The sequence below is a fragment of the Chiloscyllium plagiosum genome, chromosome 14, assembly GCF_004010195.1.
Source record: "Chiloscyllium plagiosum isolate BGI_BamShark_2017 chromosome 14, ASM401019v2, whole genome shotgun sequence".
In the NCBI taxonomy this organism is placed as follows: domain Eukaryota; kingdom Metazoa; phylum Chordata; class Chondrichthyes; order Orectolobiformes; family Hemiscylliidae; genus Chiloscyllium; species Chiloscyllium plagiosum.
In genome coordinates, this window is record NC_057723.1 from 33243096 (window position 1) to 33256258 (window position 13163).

At 39.3% G+C, this 13163-nt stretch overlaps 1 protein-coding gene across 1 annotated transcript in view; it reads right to left on the reverse strand.

Annotated features, from left to right (window-relative positions):
• Window positions 1-587: 587 nt before the first annotated feature.
• The window catches only part of kctd16b (potassium channel tetramerization domain containing 16b), a 209764-nt gene continuing 197188 nt past the window's right edge, over window positions 588-13163 (reverse strand). Inside the window, exon 2 of the mRNA XM_043703492.1 lies at window positions 588-3580. Coding sequence (XP_043559427.1) covers window positions 3132-3580 — 449 coding nt within the window. The 3' untranslated portion in view covers window positions 588-3131. The remainder of the gene's footprint in view (window positions 3581-13163) is intronic.

A 13163-nucleotide genomic window follows, 5' to 3' on the forward strand; every position in this document is an offset into this window, starting at 1 on the left:
CATGTGGCTAGTTCTCTCTGTATTCCATGTGATCTAACCTTGTTAACCAGTCTACCATGAGAAACCTGACTGAAGTCCATATAGATCATGACCACTGCTCTACCTTCATTACTCCTCTCTGTTATTCTTCAAAAAACCCAAACAGGTTAGTGAGACATAATTTCCCACGCACAAAGCCATGTTGACTTTCCTTACTCAGTCCTCATCTTTCCAAATGCATGTAAATCCTGTCCCTCAGCATTCTCTCCAACTGGTGTTTGGCTCACCAGTCTATAGCTCTCTGGCTTTTCTTTACCACTAAAAATGGAAAATTTGAATTTGAAGACAGAGACCAAACATTTGGTCTTTCAAATCAGTGGAGAGGAAATTCAGCAGGAGTTCCTTATGATCATGTAGTTTGTTTTTCTCATCTCAGTTTCCTCTGCTCTCAAGCATTGTGGCTATTTCAAGAGAAACTATTCCTTTAACTCATGCTTTTACCTCGAGAATATCCCTGCTTTTATCCAGAAAATCAAATTTGAAGTCAGTCAGAAGTAAACAAAATCCTTTCAATCTCTTAGCTGCTAGACAAAAACCAAACAAAATTGTTGTAAAACTGATCAAAAGCATTTCTGCTACAAGCATCTCTCATCATTCAACTCGTACAAATATTGTGTTAAATTATATTTATTTTGTTAATAAGAAGTCACAGGGTTAACGCTCAGTCCGTGCTAAATGACTTGATCTTAGCCAACAAGATAATGTCATCAGATTTATTAATAACATTTGACTAATGTTTTGCTTCATATTGTAGTACATCAGCAATCTGAATGGTTTGTGTATATTTTTATTTATAAATATTGTGCATTTCCTTATACTGTATATTTAAACTGTTTACATTTTCAACCATTACAAGCTGTCAGTCACATGTTTCTTTTGTGTCTGTAATTTATTAAACAAAACAGTGCAGTACCACAGAAGTATCAACCAGTTATATGGAGATATGCAAGAACACGGTGCAGTATATCACCTTAATTCACAAAAAAAACAACTTACTACTGAATCAAATTAAGCCCAGTAGCCAAAGATAGTGTCCTGGCAGCCTTTGCATTTAGCTAACAGTCTGATATAATTCTGATGTGAGCATTATCTTTATCACTTAAAGTTATTTTAAAGGACATACATATTCCACAGTGAAAAGAGCCAAAATAGCCTAGTTAGCAATATCTTTCTGTCATTAGCTTGGCACTGACAAGTCAAATGCAAAGACAGTGGTTCAATCCAGGCTGGGCTTGCTTGCTGAAAGTTGATATTTTGGATGTCAATCCTCAGCAAAATTATACCAAAGTGAGGAACAATTGCTCTTCTGGCTATTAAGGAAAACAAAAAAAAAAGATTGTGAGACATCGTCATCAAAAAGGATTCTCATTGTTTGGGGATGGAAGGGCTGAGAGGCAAGAATCCAGAAAACTCAACTCAAATTTGTCACAATGACATCACGAGAAAATTGATATTTTCAAACAACACAAAATTACAACATCTTATTGCACATTTAAAAGGCAGTCAGCAAAAAGTGACCATAGAACTACTCAGCTCAGTGAAGGTGTCATTGTTCAGCTGGTCATTGGACTTGTTCACTTTGTAGAGAAATTTGTAAGATATAAGGTTCCTTTTTTTTAAATAACCAACTAAACATATGGAAAAAGGAAGGTACTCCACTTCTTAGTGAATTAACCCTCTGAGGACTGATAAATTAATTTCTAAATTTTGCACTAACATAATAGCAAGGGGCACAGACCACAAAGAGACCATGTAAAACACACAAAAACAGCTTTCTGTATCAGTCAGTCAAAATATAAACATCCTATCAAGTTCAGGCACAGTGTAGGGATACTACTGCAGCCCTCAAAGGGTTTAATTGATTAACTTAACTTGAAACTAACAACCAATCATCAAAGTACAGACCACCATTGTGGCATTATTTCAAGGAAGAGACAAACTTGTGCTTCAACATCCCAAGAGGGAAACATGTACCACAAACTTACTGGGAAAAAAGTCACACACTGCAAGAGAGTTACACAAATCTCCAAGGAAAGAACACAAGTCATCAATAGACCGTTAATAATGATCCAATTAAAACATCACACAGTGAATACTGAATTTCAGAGTCACACTTTGTTAGTTAAATCAGTGCAAGTCCACTTTACATCAAACCTATCCTGTATAATTTGAAAAGACAAGGTCATTGTCAACTTCAACTAGATTCAAGAATATTGTATCCATCACTTTACAGTCAGTGCAAGAAATCTCTGCTTCAACCCGCATTACTGACCTCACAACATAAGCAAACTTCAATGTGCTTTTTCTTTTAAAATGGGAAAAAACAGTAAGTGCCTATACTTTTTGTTAAACCAAGCAAGCTAAAGGTGTCTGATTGTGGTGCAGCTTCAAGATATTTCAGTCAGGAAATGTGTAGTAAATGGAAGATTTTTGAGAGAACTTCCATATGTGAGAAGATAGATGTCTTTTCATCACAAACACCAAAGTCTTTACACTCAACAGTACAGAAACTGAAGTCTGATTGACAATCTGCACACGTAATACATGCAGGAACCAGAGAAGGGAGTAATAGGTTATCAGATCATTGTGACCAGAAGCAGCAGTGCTACATGTCTGACCATTTTATTGGCCAGACAATCTGCTTTTCCTCTGAGAAGGGTGTCTGAAAGTTTGTAAAACGTGGCGCTGACACCCCAAGTCCTATTTTCTCACTTTCTCGGTATGTCGTTGATCTGGAGACATTAACAGTTCCCATCTATTTTTTATCAGCAGCAAATAACTGATTAGAGCTCAAGCCATTTTCCCATCCACTGTTTGCCCTTGTTTGGTTCAAGTCTTAGTAAATGGGATAAAGACCATTCAGAAACAATTGAAGATGAAGCAGTCAAATTTCAAACGTATCCGGGAACTGTATTCAAGAACTGCCAGAGCCCAAAGCAGGAACAGAGAGCAGTGAGAGCTCAGGAGCACTGCAGAGCAGGGAATAGTCGTAACCTGGGAACAGGTAAGAGTCTGAAGTCAGGACAGTCCAGAAGCATAGACGCGAGGGTAGCCTGAGCTAGGGAAGAGTCCTTGCAAGGACCTAACTTATTCTATAGATGGTACTTCCGCAACAGTTCTAATTGCCATGGGTATTTTTGCTCTGGGAACCTGTCAGGTATCTTAATTTTTAGAAAATCTTGAATGCATTTCTCTAACTCTTCCTCAATTGTCAGTTTCTCTTTGATTTTCTTTTTGCATGCGTTGGATTCACGGGATCCACTGGTGAGTGTCCTTAACAGATCGCTTTTCCTTCGGAATTCACTTTGCTGCACTTGTTGCACTGGCCCTTTTTTGGCTGGTCGGTCCAGGGTCTGGATATTGGATTGCCGGGTTACTGGACCACAGATCACTGTCTCCTGTGGAGAGCTGGCCTCAGACTGGCTATCACAGCTTGAAGTGGATAGTTCATTGCAGGATGTAATGCTTTCTCCATCCTTTTCACTTTTATCATTTCTGCAGCCACATTCACACTGTGGTGAGGGCCATCGGGAAGAACCACCTGGAGAAGCAAAAAAAAAACAGAACACTTTCAGAATATTGTGTGATTTCTGCAAAGTGCCATCAACTTAGAGGGATATTCACTTGTTGATTATTTTTCAAACCTTTTCTCCTTAAAATGGAAAACAGATGCATTTTAAATGTAATAATATCACATTCAAGTGCCATGACGATGGATTTCAATATAATTTACATCACTATATTGTTTTCCCAATAATCAATGGGATTGTCAGTTTCCATGAAGCCCCTATCCCTCCAGAGAAGGTATCTTTTTATGAAAAATGTCACTGTTCCAAATACTAACCAGACTTTCTTTTTGTTTCGACTTCATCCAAACTGCTCTTGGTGTGTACTTATTCAATTCTTTACAGAAAACTAAGTAAATAAAATGTTCCATATTGTAATGTATTATATTGCCACTGTCTATTCAGTCTCACCTTTCTCTTCTTTGCTCAGAGGGAAGAATGATCAACGTGCCAAAAGGTATCAGAGACACTTTTAGTACATTGCCCCCAAGAAATTTTAAATTTGTATATTCTTTAACATATTCAGAAAAATCAAATAAAAACAGGAAATGTGAGAAACATTCAGCAGATCAGGCATTTCTGTGGATAGAAACAGAATTAATATTTTACATCAATCGCCCCTCTGTAGAACTATGGATGTTGCCTATCCTGCTGAGTAGTTCCAGCATTGTCTGTTTTTATTTCAGATTCCTAGCATTTAGAATATTTTGCTTTTGTATCACAATAACATTGTCTGTTTCTCTCTTAGATTTAAGAATCACAGACTGGCATAAAAAAAAGTAATTCCAAATTCCATTCTGCAGTGAAAGAATAACTATCTAAATATTGTTAATGTTATCCTGTTTTGTCCCCTTAAATCAAACAAATACTAAACTAAATCTGAATCTAAAGTTGGGCAGCACCATTCCAGATTCCAGCATTTACAGGAATCTAGTAACAGGAGTTGTCTTAACTGTCTTCATTGCCAGTGTTTGGAAAGCACCCTGCTGTGTGTCGATTGTAATATGGGAGTATATGCCTACAATACATAAGCAGGCACAAGTCAACAAATTGCAAATAAGAGAACAATGGCTTCCATTCTGTTTCATATCAAATGAAAAACTAGAATGCTTGATGATGGAACCATTGATTAAATTCCAACATCCAACAGCTGATCCAGGGACATTAAGCTTGACCTGGATAAGTGGAGTGAGACTTCAAATTTTACAGCGATGTAACTTTTTAAAAAAAACGTTTTGCCTGTGTACCAGCTATTTCCAAGGCTCTTGATCTTGGAGCTACATTCTTCTGGATGGCCAACCCTATCAAGAGAATCCATCTTTAGTCAATTCAGTTAGGATGGGAAATAGTTAGGAGGGGCATCTAAGGACCAGGCATTTGTATACTATTGGCAGGTGTCTGTGTCATTTGTAGCATATTTGGAAGACAGTAGTGTAGTTCTAATGTCACTGGCCTAGCAAATGAGAGACCTAGCTAAAGCGCTAGGGACATGGATTTGAATCCTACAAGGCAGTTGGTGAAATTTAAGTTTAATGAATATAAATATATACTGTATCTAGTTATGATGATCTTTGAGTCTATCATCAACTGTTGTAAAAAAATTATTTGGTTTACTAACATTGCTTAAGAAAGGAAATATGCCACTCTTATTCAGTCTGGATTAAACAAATCTCAAGACCCATAGCAATATGGTTGATTCTTAAATGGACTAGCAAGTGAGTTCAACGCCCGTTAAAGATGGTCAACAATGCTAGCCTTGTCAGTGATGAACAAAATAAAAAGAGTGGAATGTTGTCGCAGTTCGGGGAGTGGAAGAGAAGTCTAAGAGAATTAGTCTCAGTCAAATCACGCAAGACACTCTCCAATCAAGGAGTCCCAGCACAGTGAGTTGTTGACAATCTTCAATATCATTTCACGGGCTTGGCTAGTTGTTTAGCTGGTATGGGCAGTCAGTGTTAGGATCACCTTTTCATTGCAGGTGAGGAGCCACTGGCAGGTGCTCCACCACCCATCTTGGTCTTTTCTGCCCTCCTGTGAGCTGTTTTCTGCTGGAATTAGAGAGGTAAAGATTGAGATGTAAAATGCACAGCTGATAGTGCTAGTGCAAGTGGTGAGTAGTTAGGCAGTACTGAGGCCAATCAGAGTTGGTGATGTGGGGAAATTGGATGGCTCAAAGTGAGTAAGGGTAGATGTCACATGCAACAGTCAGACTGGTAGAGCATGAGCCTTGATGGAAGGATTGAGCAAGGTAGGAGAGGGAAGATGTTGGCACTTATCCTGGAGGAACAAAGATGAATAATGACCTTCTTGCTACACTGCTAGATGATTCTGCTGATGGTCAAGACCACACTAACCCAAAAGCAACCTCGGATCAGGCTGGCAGGATCTGGTGTTGTGGCCTCTTCTACTGGTTATGGGATAGAGGATATTCTTCCTCTGTGTCTCCCCTCCACCAGGACTTCCAGTTCCCTAGTCACAAAGTGGGGTGCTAATTTCTCCTTATGTGCTATATCTGGGGCAAATAACAGGAACCAAGCAGGGCAGCTCCACTGTCCTGGTGCACAATGGCCTTTTGGAAATGGTGCTAGCAGCAGAAATCATGACACTTCTGAGTTGCTGCCAGGTGGTCTATATATATGAAACCTAATGTTGTTGTTAGTTCCTTTATGGCTCCTCATTTACACCCATAAGGTGTCCACTATGCGCTTTTCCCTCATTGCATTCTCCCTCACCATAGAAATGGTTCTGTTTCTAATCAGTCATGCTAATCCATCCTCTCTGCTGTTTTCTCTATCCTTCCTGTATAACCTGGTATGTTTAGTTCCCAATCCTGACCATTGTTGCAGCTATGCCCCGCAATGGTTCCTACATCATAGTTTCCTATTTGAATCTGTGGCTGCAGCTCATTTAATTTGTTTCTTATATTTTGTGTTTGTATAAAGATCTGCAGATGCGGTTTTGGTATCCTTACTGTTGAAGTTCAGTGAACCTTAGTCTCCCATCGGTATTCCCCAGAAACAACTGATGAAGGAGCAGTGCTACGAAAGCTAGTGCTTCCAAATCAACCTGTTGGACTATATCCTGGGTTTGTGTGATTTTTAACTTTGCACACCCCAGTCCAACACCAGCACCCCAAAATCATCCCATGGGTAATGGTATCTTTCCCACAGTGGGAAATGCAGCAGACAGAAGGTGGTGATCAATATTTGGAGACCAAATACTCCAACTCTGGATCAGTGGTGATTGGAGCTCAGATTGAACCTGCAATCTGATCAAATCTGACTTTGGATTGTCAATGCAAAATGTAGTGATTCATAGTTTGTGAGAAGATTTGTAGCTCGGGTGCTCGTTGTTGTGGTTCTGTTCGCCAAGCTGGGAATTTGTGTTGCAGACGTTTCGCCCCCTGTCCAGGTGACATCCTCAGTGCTTGGGAGCCTCCTGTGAATGCCAGAGGATACATCACAGAAGCGCTTCACAGGAGGCTCCCAAGAACTGAGGATGTCACCTAGACAGGGGACAAAATGTCTGCAACACAAATTCCCAGCTCAGCGAACAGAACCTCAACAGTAGTGATTCATGTAGGTTTGCTCGCTAAGCTGGAAGGTTCATTTCCAGATGTTTCGTCACCCTACTCGGTAACATCTTCAGTGGGCCTCCGGGTGAAGCACTGCTGATGATTCTTGCTTTCTATTTATATGTTTGGGTTTCTTTGGGTTGGTGATGTCATTTTCTGTGGTGATATCATTTCCTATTCTTTTTCTCAGGGGATGGTAAATCGGGTCTAACTCGATGTGTTTGTTAATAGAGTTCCGGTTGAAATGCCATCCTTCTAGGAATTCTAGGGATCTCCGATATCAGGGTTCTTAGCAGAGGCAGTAATGCAGAGACTTGAACAAACAGCTCTACCAACCATCCAACCCAAACTTTGGGTCCACTGCATGGATGACACCTTTGTCATCACTAAACGAGACAAATTAGAGGAAACCTTCAAGACCATCAATAATGCCCATACTGGCATAAAAATTACTAAAGAGGAGGGAAACAACGACAAACTACCATTCCTAGATGTCACAGTAGAGTGAACAGCCAATGGGGAACTTCAAACCAGCGTCTACAGGAAAACAACACATGAACTAAATATTGAACTACAGAAGCAATCGTCCCGACATACACAAATGATGCTGTATCAGAACATTATTTCAATGAGCCAACACACACTGCAGCACAGAGGAACTATGCAGAGCAGAGTAAAATCACCTATACCATGTATTCAAAAAGAATGGCTACCCAATGAACACATCCACCGATTTCTCAGCATCAAACCCAAACAAGCAGACAAAACACATCCAGAAACCCTAGCCACTCTCCCCTACATCAAAGATATCTTGGAAATGACTGCCAGACTACTCAGACCCCTTGGCATCAAGGTAGCCCACAAAACCCACCAACCGCACTAAAACAGCAGCTAATGAACTTGAAAGACCCGAAACAGACAACAAGTAAAACTAATGTCATTTACAAAATACTGTCCAAGAACTGTAACAAACACTACATTGGACAAACAGGCAGTAAACTAGCTACCAGGATACATTAACACTAACTAGCCACAAAACAACACAACCCTCTCTCACTAGTATCCTTACATACTAATATGGAAGGACACCATTTCGACTGGGACAACACATCCATCAATGCCAAACAGAAACGAAAATCCCTAGAAGCATGGCATTCCATCTGGAACTCTATCGACAAACACAATGAGTTCGACCCCACCTACCACCCCCTGAGAAAAAGAATAGGAAATGATATCATCACAGGAAATGACATCACCAACCCAAAGAAACCGAAACATATAAATAGAAAGCAGGAATCATCAGCAGTGCTTCGCCTGGATGCCCACTAAAGATGTTACCTAGTTGGGTGACAAAATGTCTGGAAATGAACCTTCGAGCTCAGCAAGCAAACCTACGTCCAGAGCCTCAACCTAAGCTACAAATCTTCTCAAGACTTGCTATGTAGTGATTCATCAATCAATAAGTCTAGACATCTTCAAAAGAATTAAATCATGACTATTGTTTTTCTGTTCAATTATTCTAATAGAAAAGGCTCCAATTTAAGTCATTAATATAAAAAGGGCTAGGTTAGCCTCTTGTGGCTATCTAAATGCATAAATTTATCTAAGAATACAGCCCACAGCCCACCTCAGATGATGTTGGGGTAATGCTACATTTCTACTATACTAATGTCAAGTTGCAGATTAGCGGAAACAAATCAGCAGGAATTATGTTGTCACTCTTATGTGCCTCTGTCTGAACATAAATATACAGTAAAAGCAGAATGAATTAATGTTATTTTTTCCATAGTGCCATCAATATATGTCAGCAAAGGTTTTGGCTAAGATGAAGATGATAGAGAGTATGACGGAGAGAAGATTGGACATGGGCAATTTTAATAAGAGGCAGTTGTAATCATTGCCATTCTATTTTAAAGAAATTCAAACAACAGATTGGAATAAGATTCACAAATGCAATTTTTTCAGCTCTTCCCTGGAGCATCTCTTTCATGTACTACAGTAAATTCAATAAATCCATGTTTTTAGTGGGAGCTGCACTTGAAGGGAGCATAGGTTGTTGTAACCCTGTTTTTGATCTGCATGTCCTTTGAGTACATTTCACCACAGGGAATGTATGATAGATGAATTTAGCCTGTAATACATCCATCTGGCCTTTTTAATACACTCTTGAGAAAGATTTTGCAGAGCATTTAAAACCATCTTTTATTCCTTTACAGTTTATGTCAGACTCTTGAAGCTTTGGATTGTTACAGATTTCTATAACAGCTGTTGTAGTCCATTGATACGTTTCTATTGACTGACTCTATTTATTGCAAAATTATCATTCATTTGGGATTGTCAAGCCTGCATTCACTTCCGTGGGTTCTTCCTGTGACTTTTCCATTCATAGTAATCACCAGAATTGTACAATATTCCACCAATATGCTTTTAGACTGCTGTCTGTTTATCAGTGACAGTTGTTTCCATTGAAACCTGCAGTAACAGCTTTAATGACTTGATACATTCCTCACTCTCCTTTGGAATCTGCACAGCTCTTCATTGTCGATGGTTTCTCAATAAGATGACAATCAAGTATATTAGCAGAATGATACTGCTCATAACCGTTTTGATGGATTTCTGCATTTTAGTTACATCACTAAAAAAGGATTCTACATTTTAAAATCTTCATATTGTGATTCCAGTGATAAAAGTGACGCAGTGATAATCTACCCTTGAAAGTCACTGAAAGCATGTGGCACTGAAATTCCTGTATTAACCTATTTGTGTACTCGTGCACGTCAACAAAATCAACTAACTTTTACCGAGTAAAACATAATTTCAAAATGATGAAGTTATTACTGCAAATTCAAAACCAAAAATACTGCAGATATTGGAAATCAGAAACAACAACAGAAGTTGCTGGAAAAGCTCAGCAGGTCTGGCAACATCTGTGAAGAGAAATGAGAGTTAGCATTTTGGGTCAGTGATGCTTCCTCAGAACTGATGAGAGCTGGGAAAAAGTTGCTTTTTATGCAGAAGATAGGGTGGAGAGAGGGCGTTAGGAGTAAATGATAGGTGGAGATGGAGACCAAAGAGAGAGAAGACTAGTTAAACAGACAAAGGAGTGGATAACAATCAGCCTGGGAGAATGAATGGCTAACAATGGGTGGTGTGTAATAGAACAAAGAGAACAAAGAAAATTTACAGCCCAGGAACAGGCCCTTTGGCCCTCCAAGCCTGAGCCGAGCAGACCATTTTTGGAGATTTACAAAATCATGAGGAGCATGAATAGGATAAATAGACAAAGTCTCTTCCCTGGCATTGAGGAGTCCAGAACTAGAGGGTAGAGGTTTAGGGTGAGTGGTGAAAGATACGAAAGAGACCTAAGAGGCAGCTTTTTCATGCAGAGGGTGGAACATGTCTGGAATGAGCTGCCAGAGGAAGTGGTGGAGGCTGGTACAGTTGCAACATTTAAAAGGGATCTGTATGGGTTTTTGAGTAGGAAGGGTTTGGAGAGATATGGGCCGATTGCTGGTAGGTGGGACTAGATTGGGTTGGGATATCTGGTTGGCATGGATGAGTTGGACTGAAGGATCAGTTTCTGTGCTGTACATCTCTATGACTCTATGTGATAGGAGAAAGTGAGGATTGCAGATGCTGGAGATCAGAGCTGAAAATGTGTTGCTGGAAAGGTGCAGCAGGTCAGGCAGCATCCAAGGAGCAGGAGAATCGACGTTTCGGGCATGAGCCCTCTATGTGATAACAAGGCCTAGTTGTGGGGGTTGCGGTAAGGAGATGGAAGAAGGTGCTTCTAGCCCCAAGTTATTGAACTCGATATTGAGTCCAAAGGGCTGTAGAGTCCCCAAGCAGAAAATGATATGTTCATAGATCATCATAGAATCCCTACAGTGTGGAAACAGGTCACTTGGCCCAACAAGTCCACATCGACCCTCAGAAGAGTAACTTGCCCATTTCCCTACCCTATTACACTACATTTCCCATGACTAATGCACCTAACCTGTACATCCTTGAACACTATGGGCAGTTTAGCATGGCCAATTCACCTAACCTGCACATCTTTGGACTGTGGGAGGAAACCGGAGCACCCGGACGAAACCCATGCAGACAAGGGGAGAATGTGCAAACTCCACACAGACAGTTGCCCAAGGCTGGAATCAAACCTGGGGCCCTGGTGCTGTGAGGTAGCAGTGCTAACCACTGAGTCACCGTGCCGCAGATGTTGTTTGTCCAAATTGTGCTGAGCTATGCTGGAGCACTGCAGCAAGCCTGAGACAGAGATGTTGGCTCTGGAACAAGGTGGTGTGTTAATGCAAAGCAAACATGGAGGTTCTATTGAAAGTTATTTCCACATCATTGGGAACATACTATCCAATTTTCTCTAAAATTCTTACAAATATGCAATTGTAAAAGTACAATGGACAGTTAGAAATAACCCCTTGACTCATACTGGCCACAAAAGTATACTTTGATCTCTAGATTGTAATCCAAATATACATTTAAATGATATTTTTAAAATCAGGAATAGCTTGGGCACTACTAATCCAAAGAGTTTGACATGTCCACACACACAAATCACCAAAATATTGTAGTCAAGTACAAAAGAGTAATGAAAGGGAGTATTAGAATGTTGGTCTTCTTATGAACCAGACCAAAACCTCCTCAAAATACATTAGGAAGTTATCCTAGATGCAAATTCTTTTTTATTTTGAAGGTAAGTGTAAAGCATTACATTCCAGATGTATATCGATTGGTCAAACTATTCAACTTTAAACGAAACACCCTTTTTTTTACACCATAGTTAAAATGCAGACAAAAAAATGAAATTAAAATATTGACTTAACTATAATTCTATCAAAATGCTTAACAAAATAATATATAAATTAACTACAACTAATTAATTGTTCCAGTATAGTAACATCCTATAAACATACCGTAGCAAAGGCAAATTCAGGAAAATATATTGTCTCAAATGCAATTCTAGCAGCTAAAGAAGAATCCAGCTTTTAGCTGTAACAGAGAGAGGAATTAAAACTTCCACATCCAATTTCAATACCCCAGCAATTGAACAAAGCTAAAACTAAAAATTCTGGTTCTGTGGGAGTTTGACTCCACTTATTCAGGCTGCTTCTATTGTTCCAACATAAAACCAAACCCAAGGCCTCAGAAGCTGTTTATTTTATTGGCTTGGAGCAGACTGCTCAACAGCTCTGTCTCAACATTTCTTCATTTAAAAAAAGGACAAAATACACTTCTTAAAGCCATGTATCAACAGAGCCTTTATATCTTTCTGGTATCAAGGTAATGTCATTGGACTAGCAAGCTAAAGACCTAGGATAATACTCTGGGGACACAGATTAAAATCTGACATATAATGGAATTTGGATAGAAATGATAAATTTGGAGTTTAAAAGTTAGTCTCGATGATGGTGATCATTGTTGATTATTTTAAAAACCCAGCTGATTATCTAATCTTTAACCATTGCCCCTTGACATGCAATAGCATTACCATCATAGAATTCTCCACTATCAATATCCTGAGGTTACCATTGACCAGAAACTGAACTTCATTTACCACATAAATACCATGCTATAACAACAGTTCAGAGACAGGGAATCCTGTGGCTAATTCTGAAAATTACCATTTGACTCCCTAAATCCCCTTTATCTATAAATGGTTATGGATCAGACCAAATCCTCTCAAGACCTGACAAGGAGATAGCCTGGATCCTCCTGACTGTTCCTTATTTTAAAGGCAAGTGCCAAGCCTTGCATTCTAGATACAATTCAATTGGTCAAACTATCAGACTTGAAGCATAAGACACTTTGTTGATACACTATAGTTAAAATACAGACAACATAAAAAGAAATGAAGAGAATTGGCTTAACTGGAACGCTATTGAAATACTTAACAAAATAATAAAATACTCATTAACTCATATAGTAACATCCTATAAACACACCCTTGGCAAAGGCAAAGTCAATAA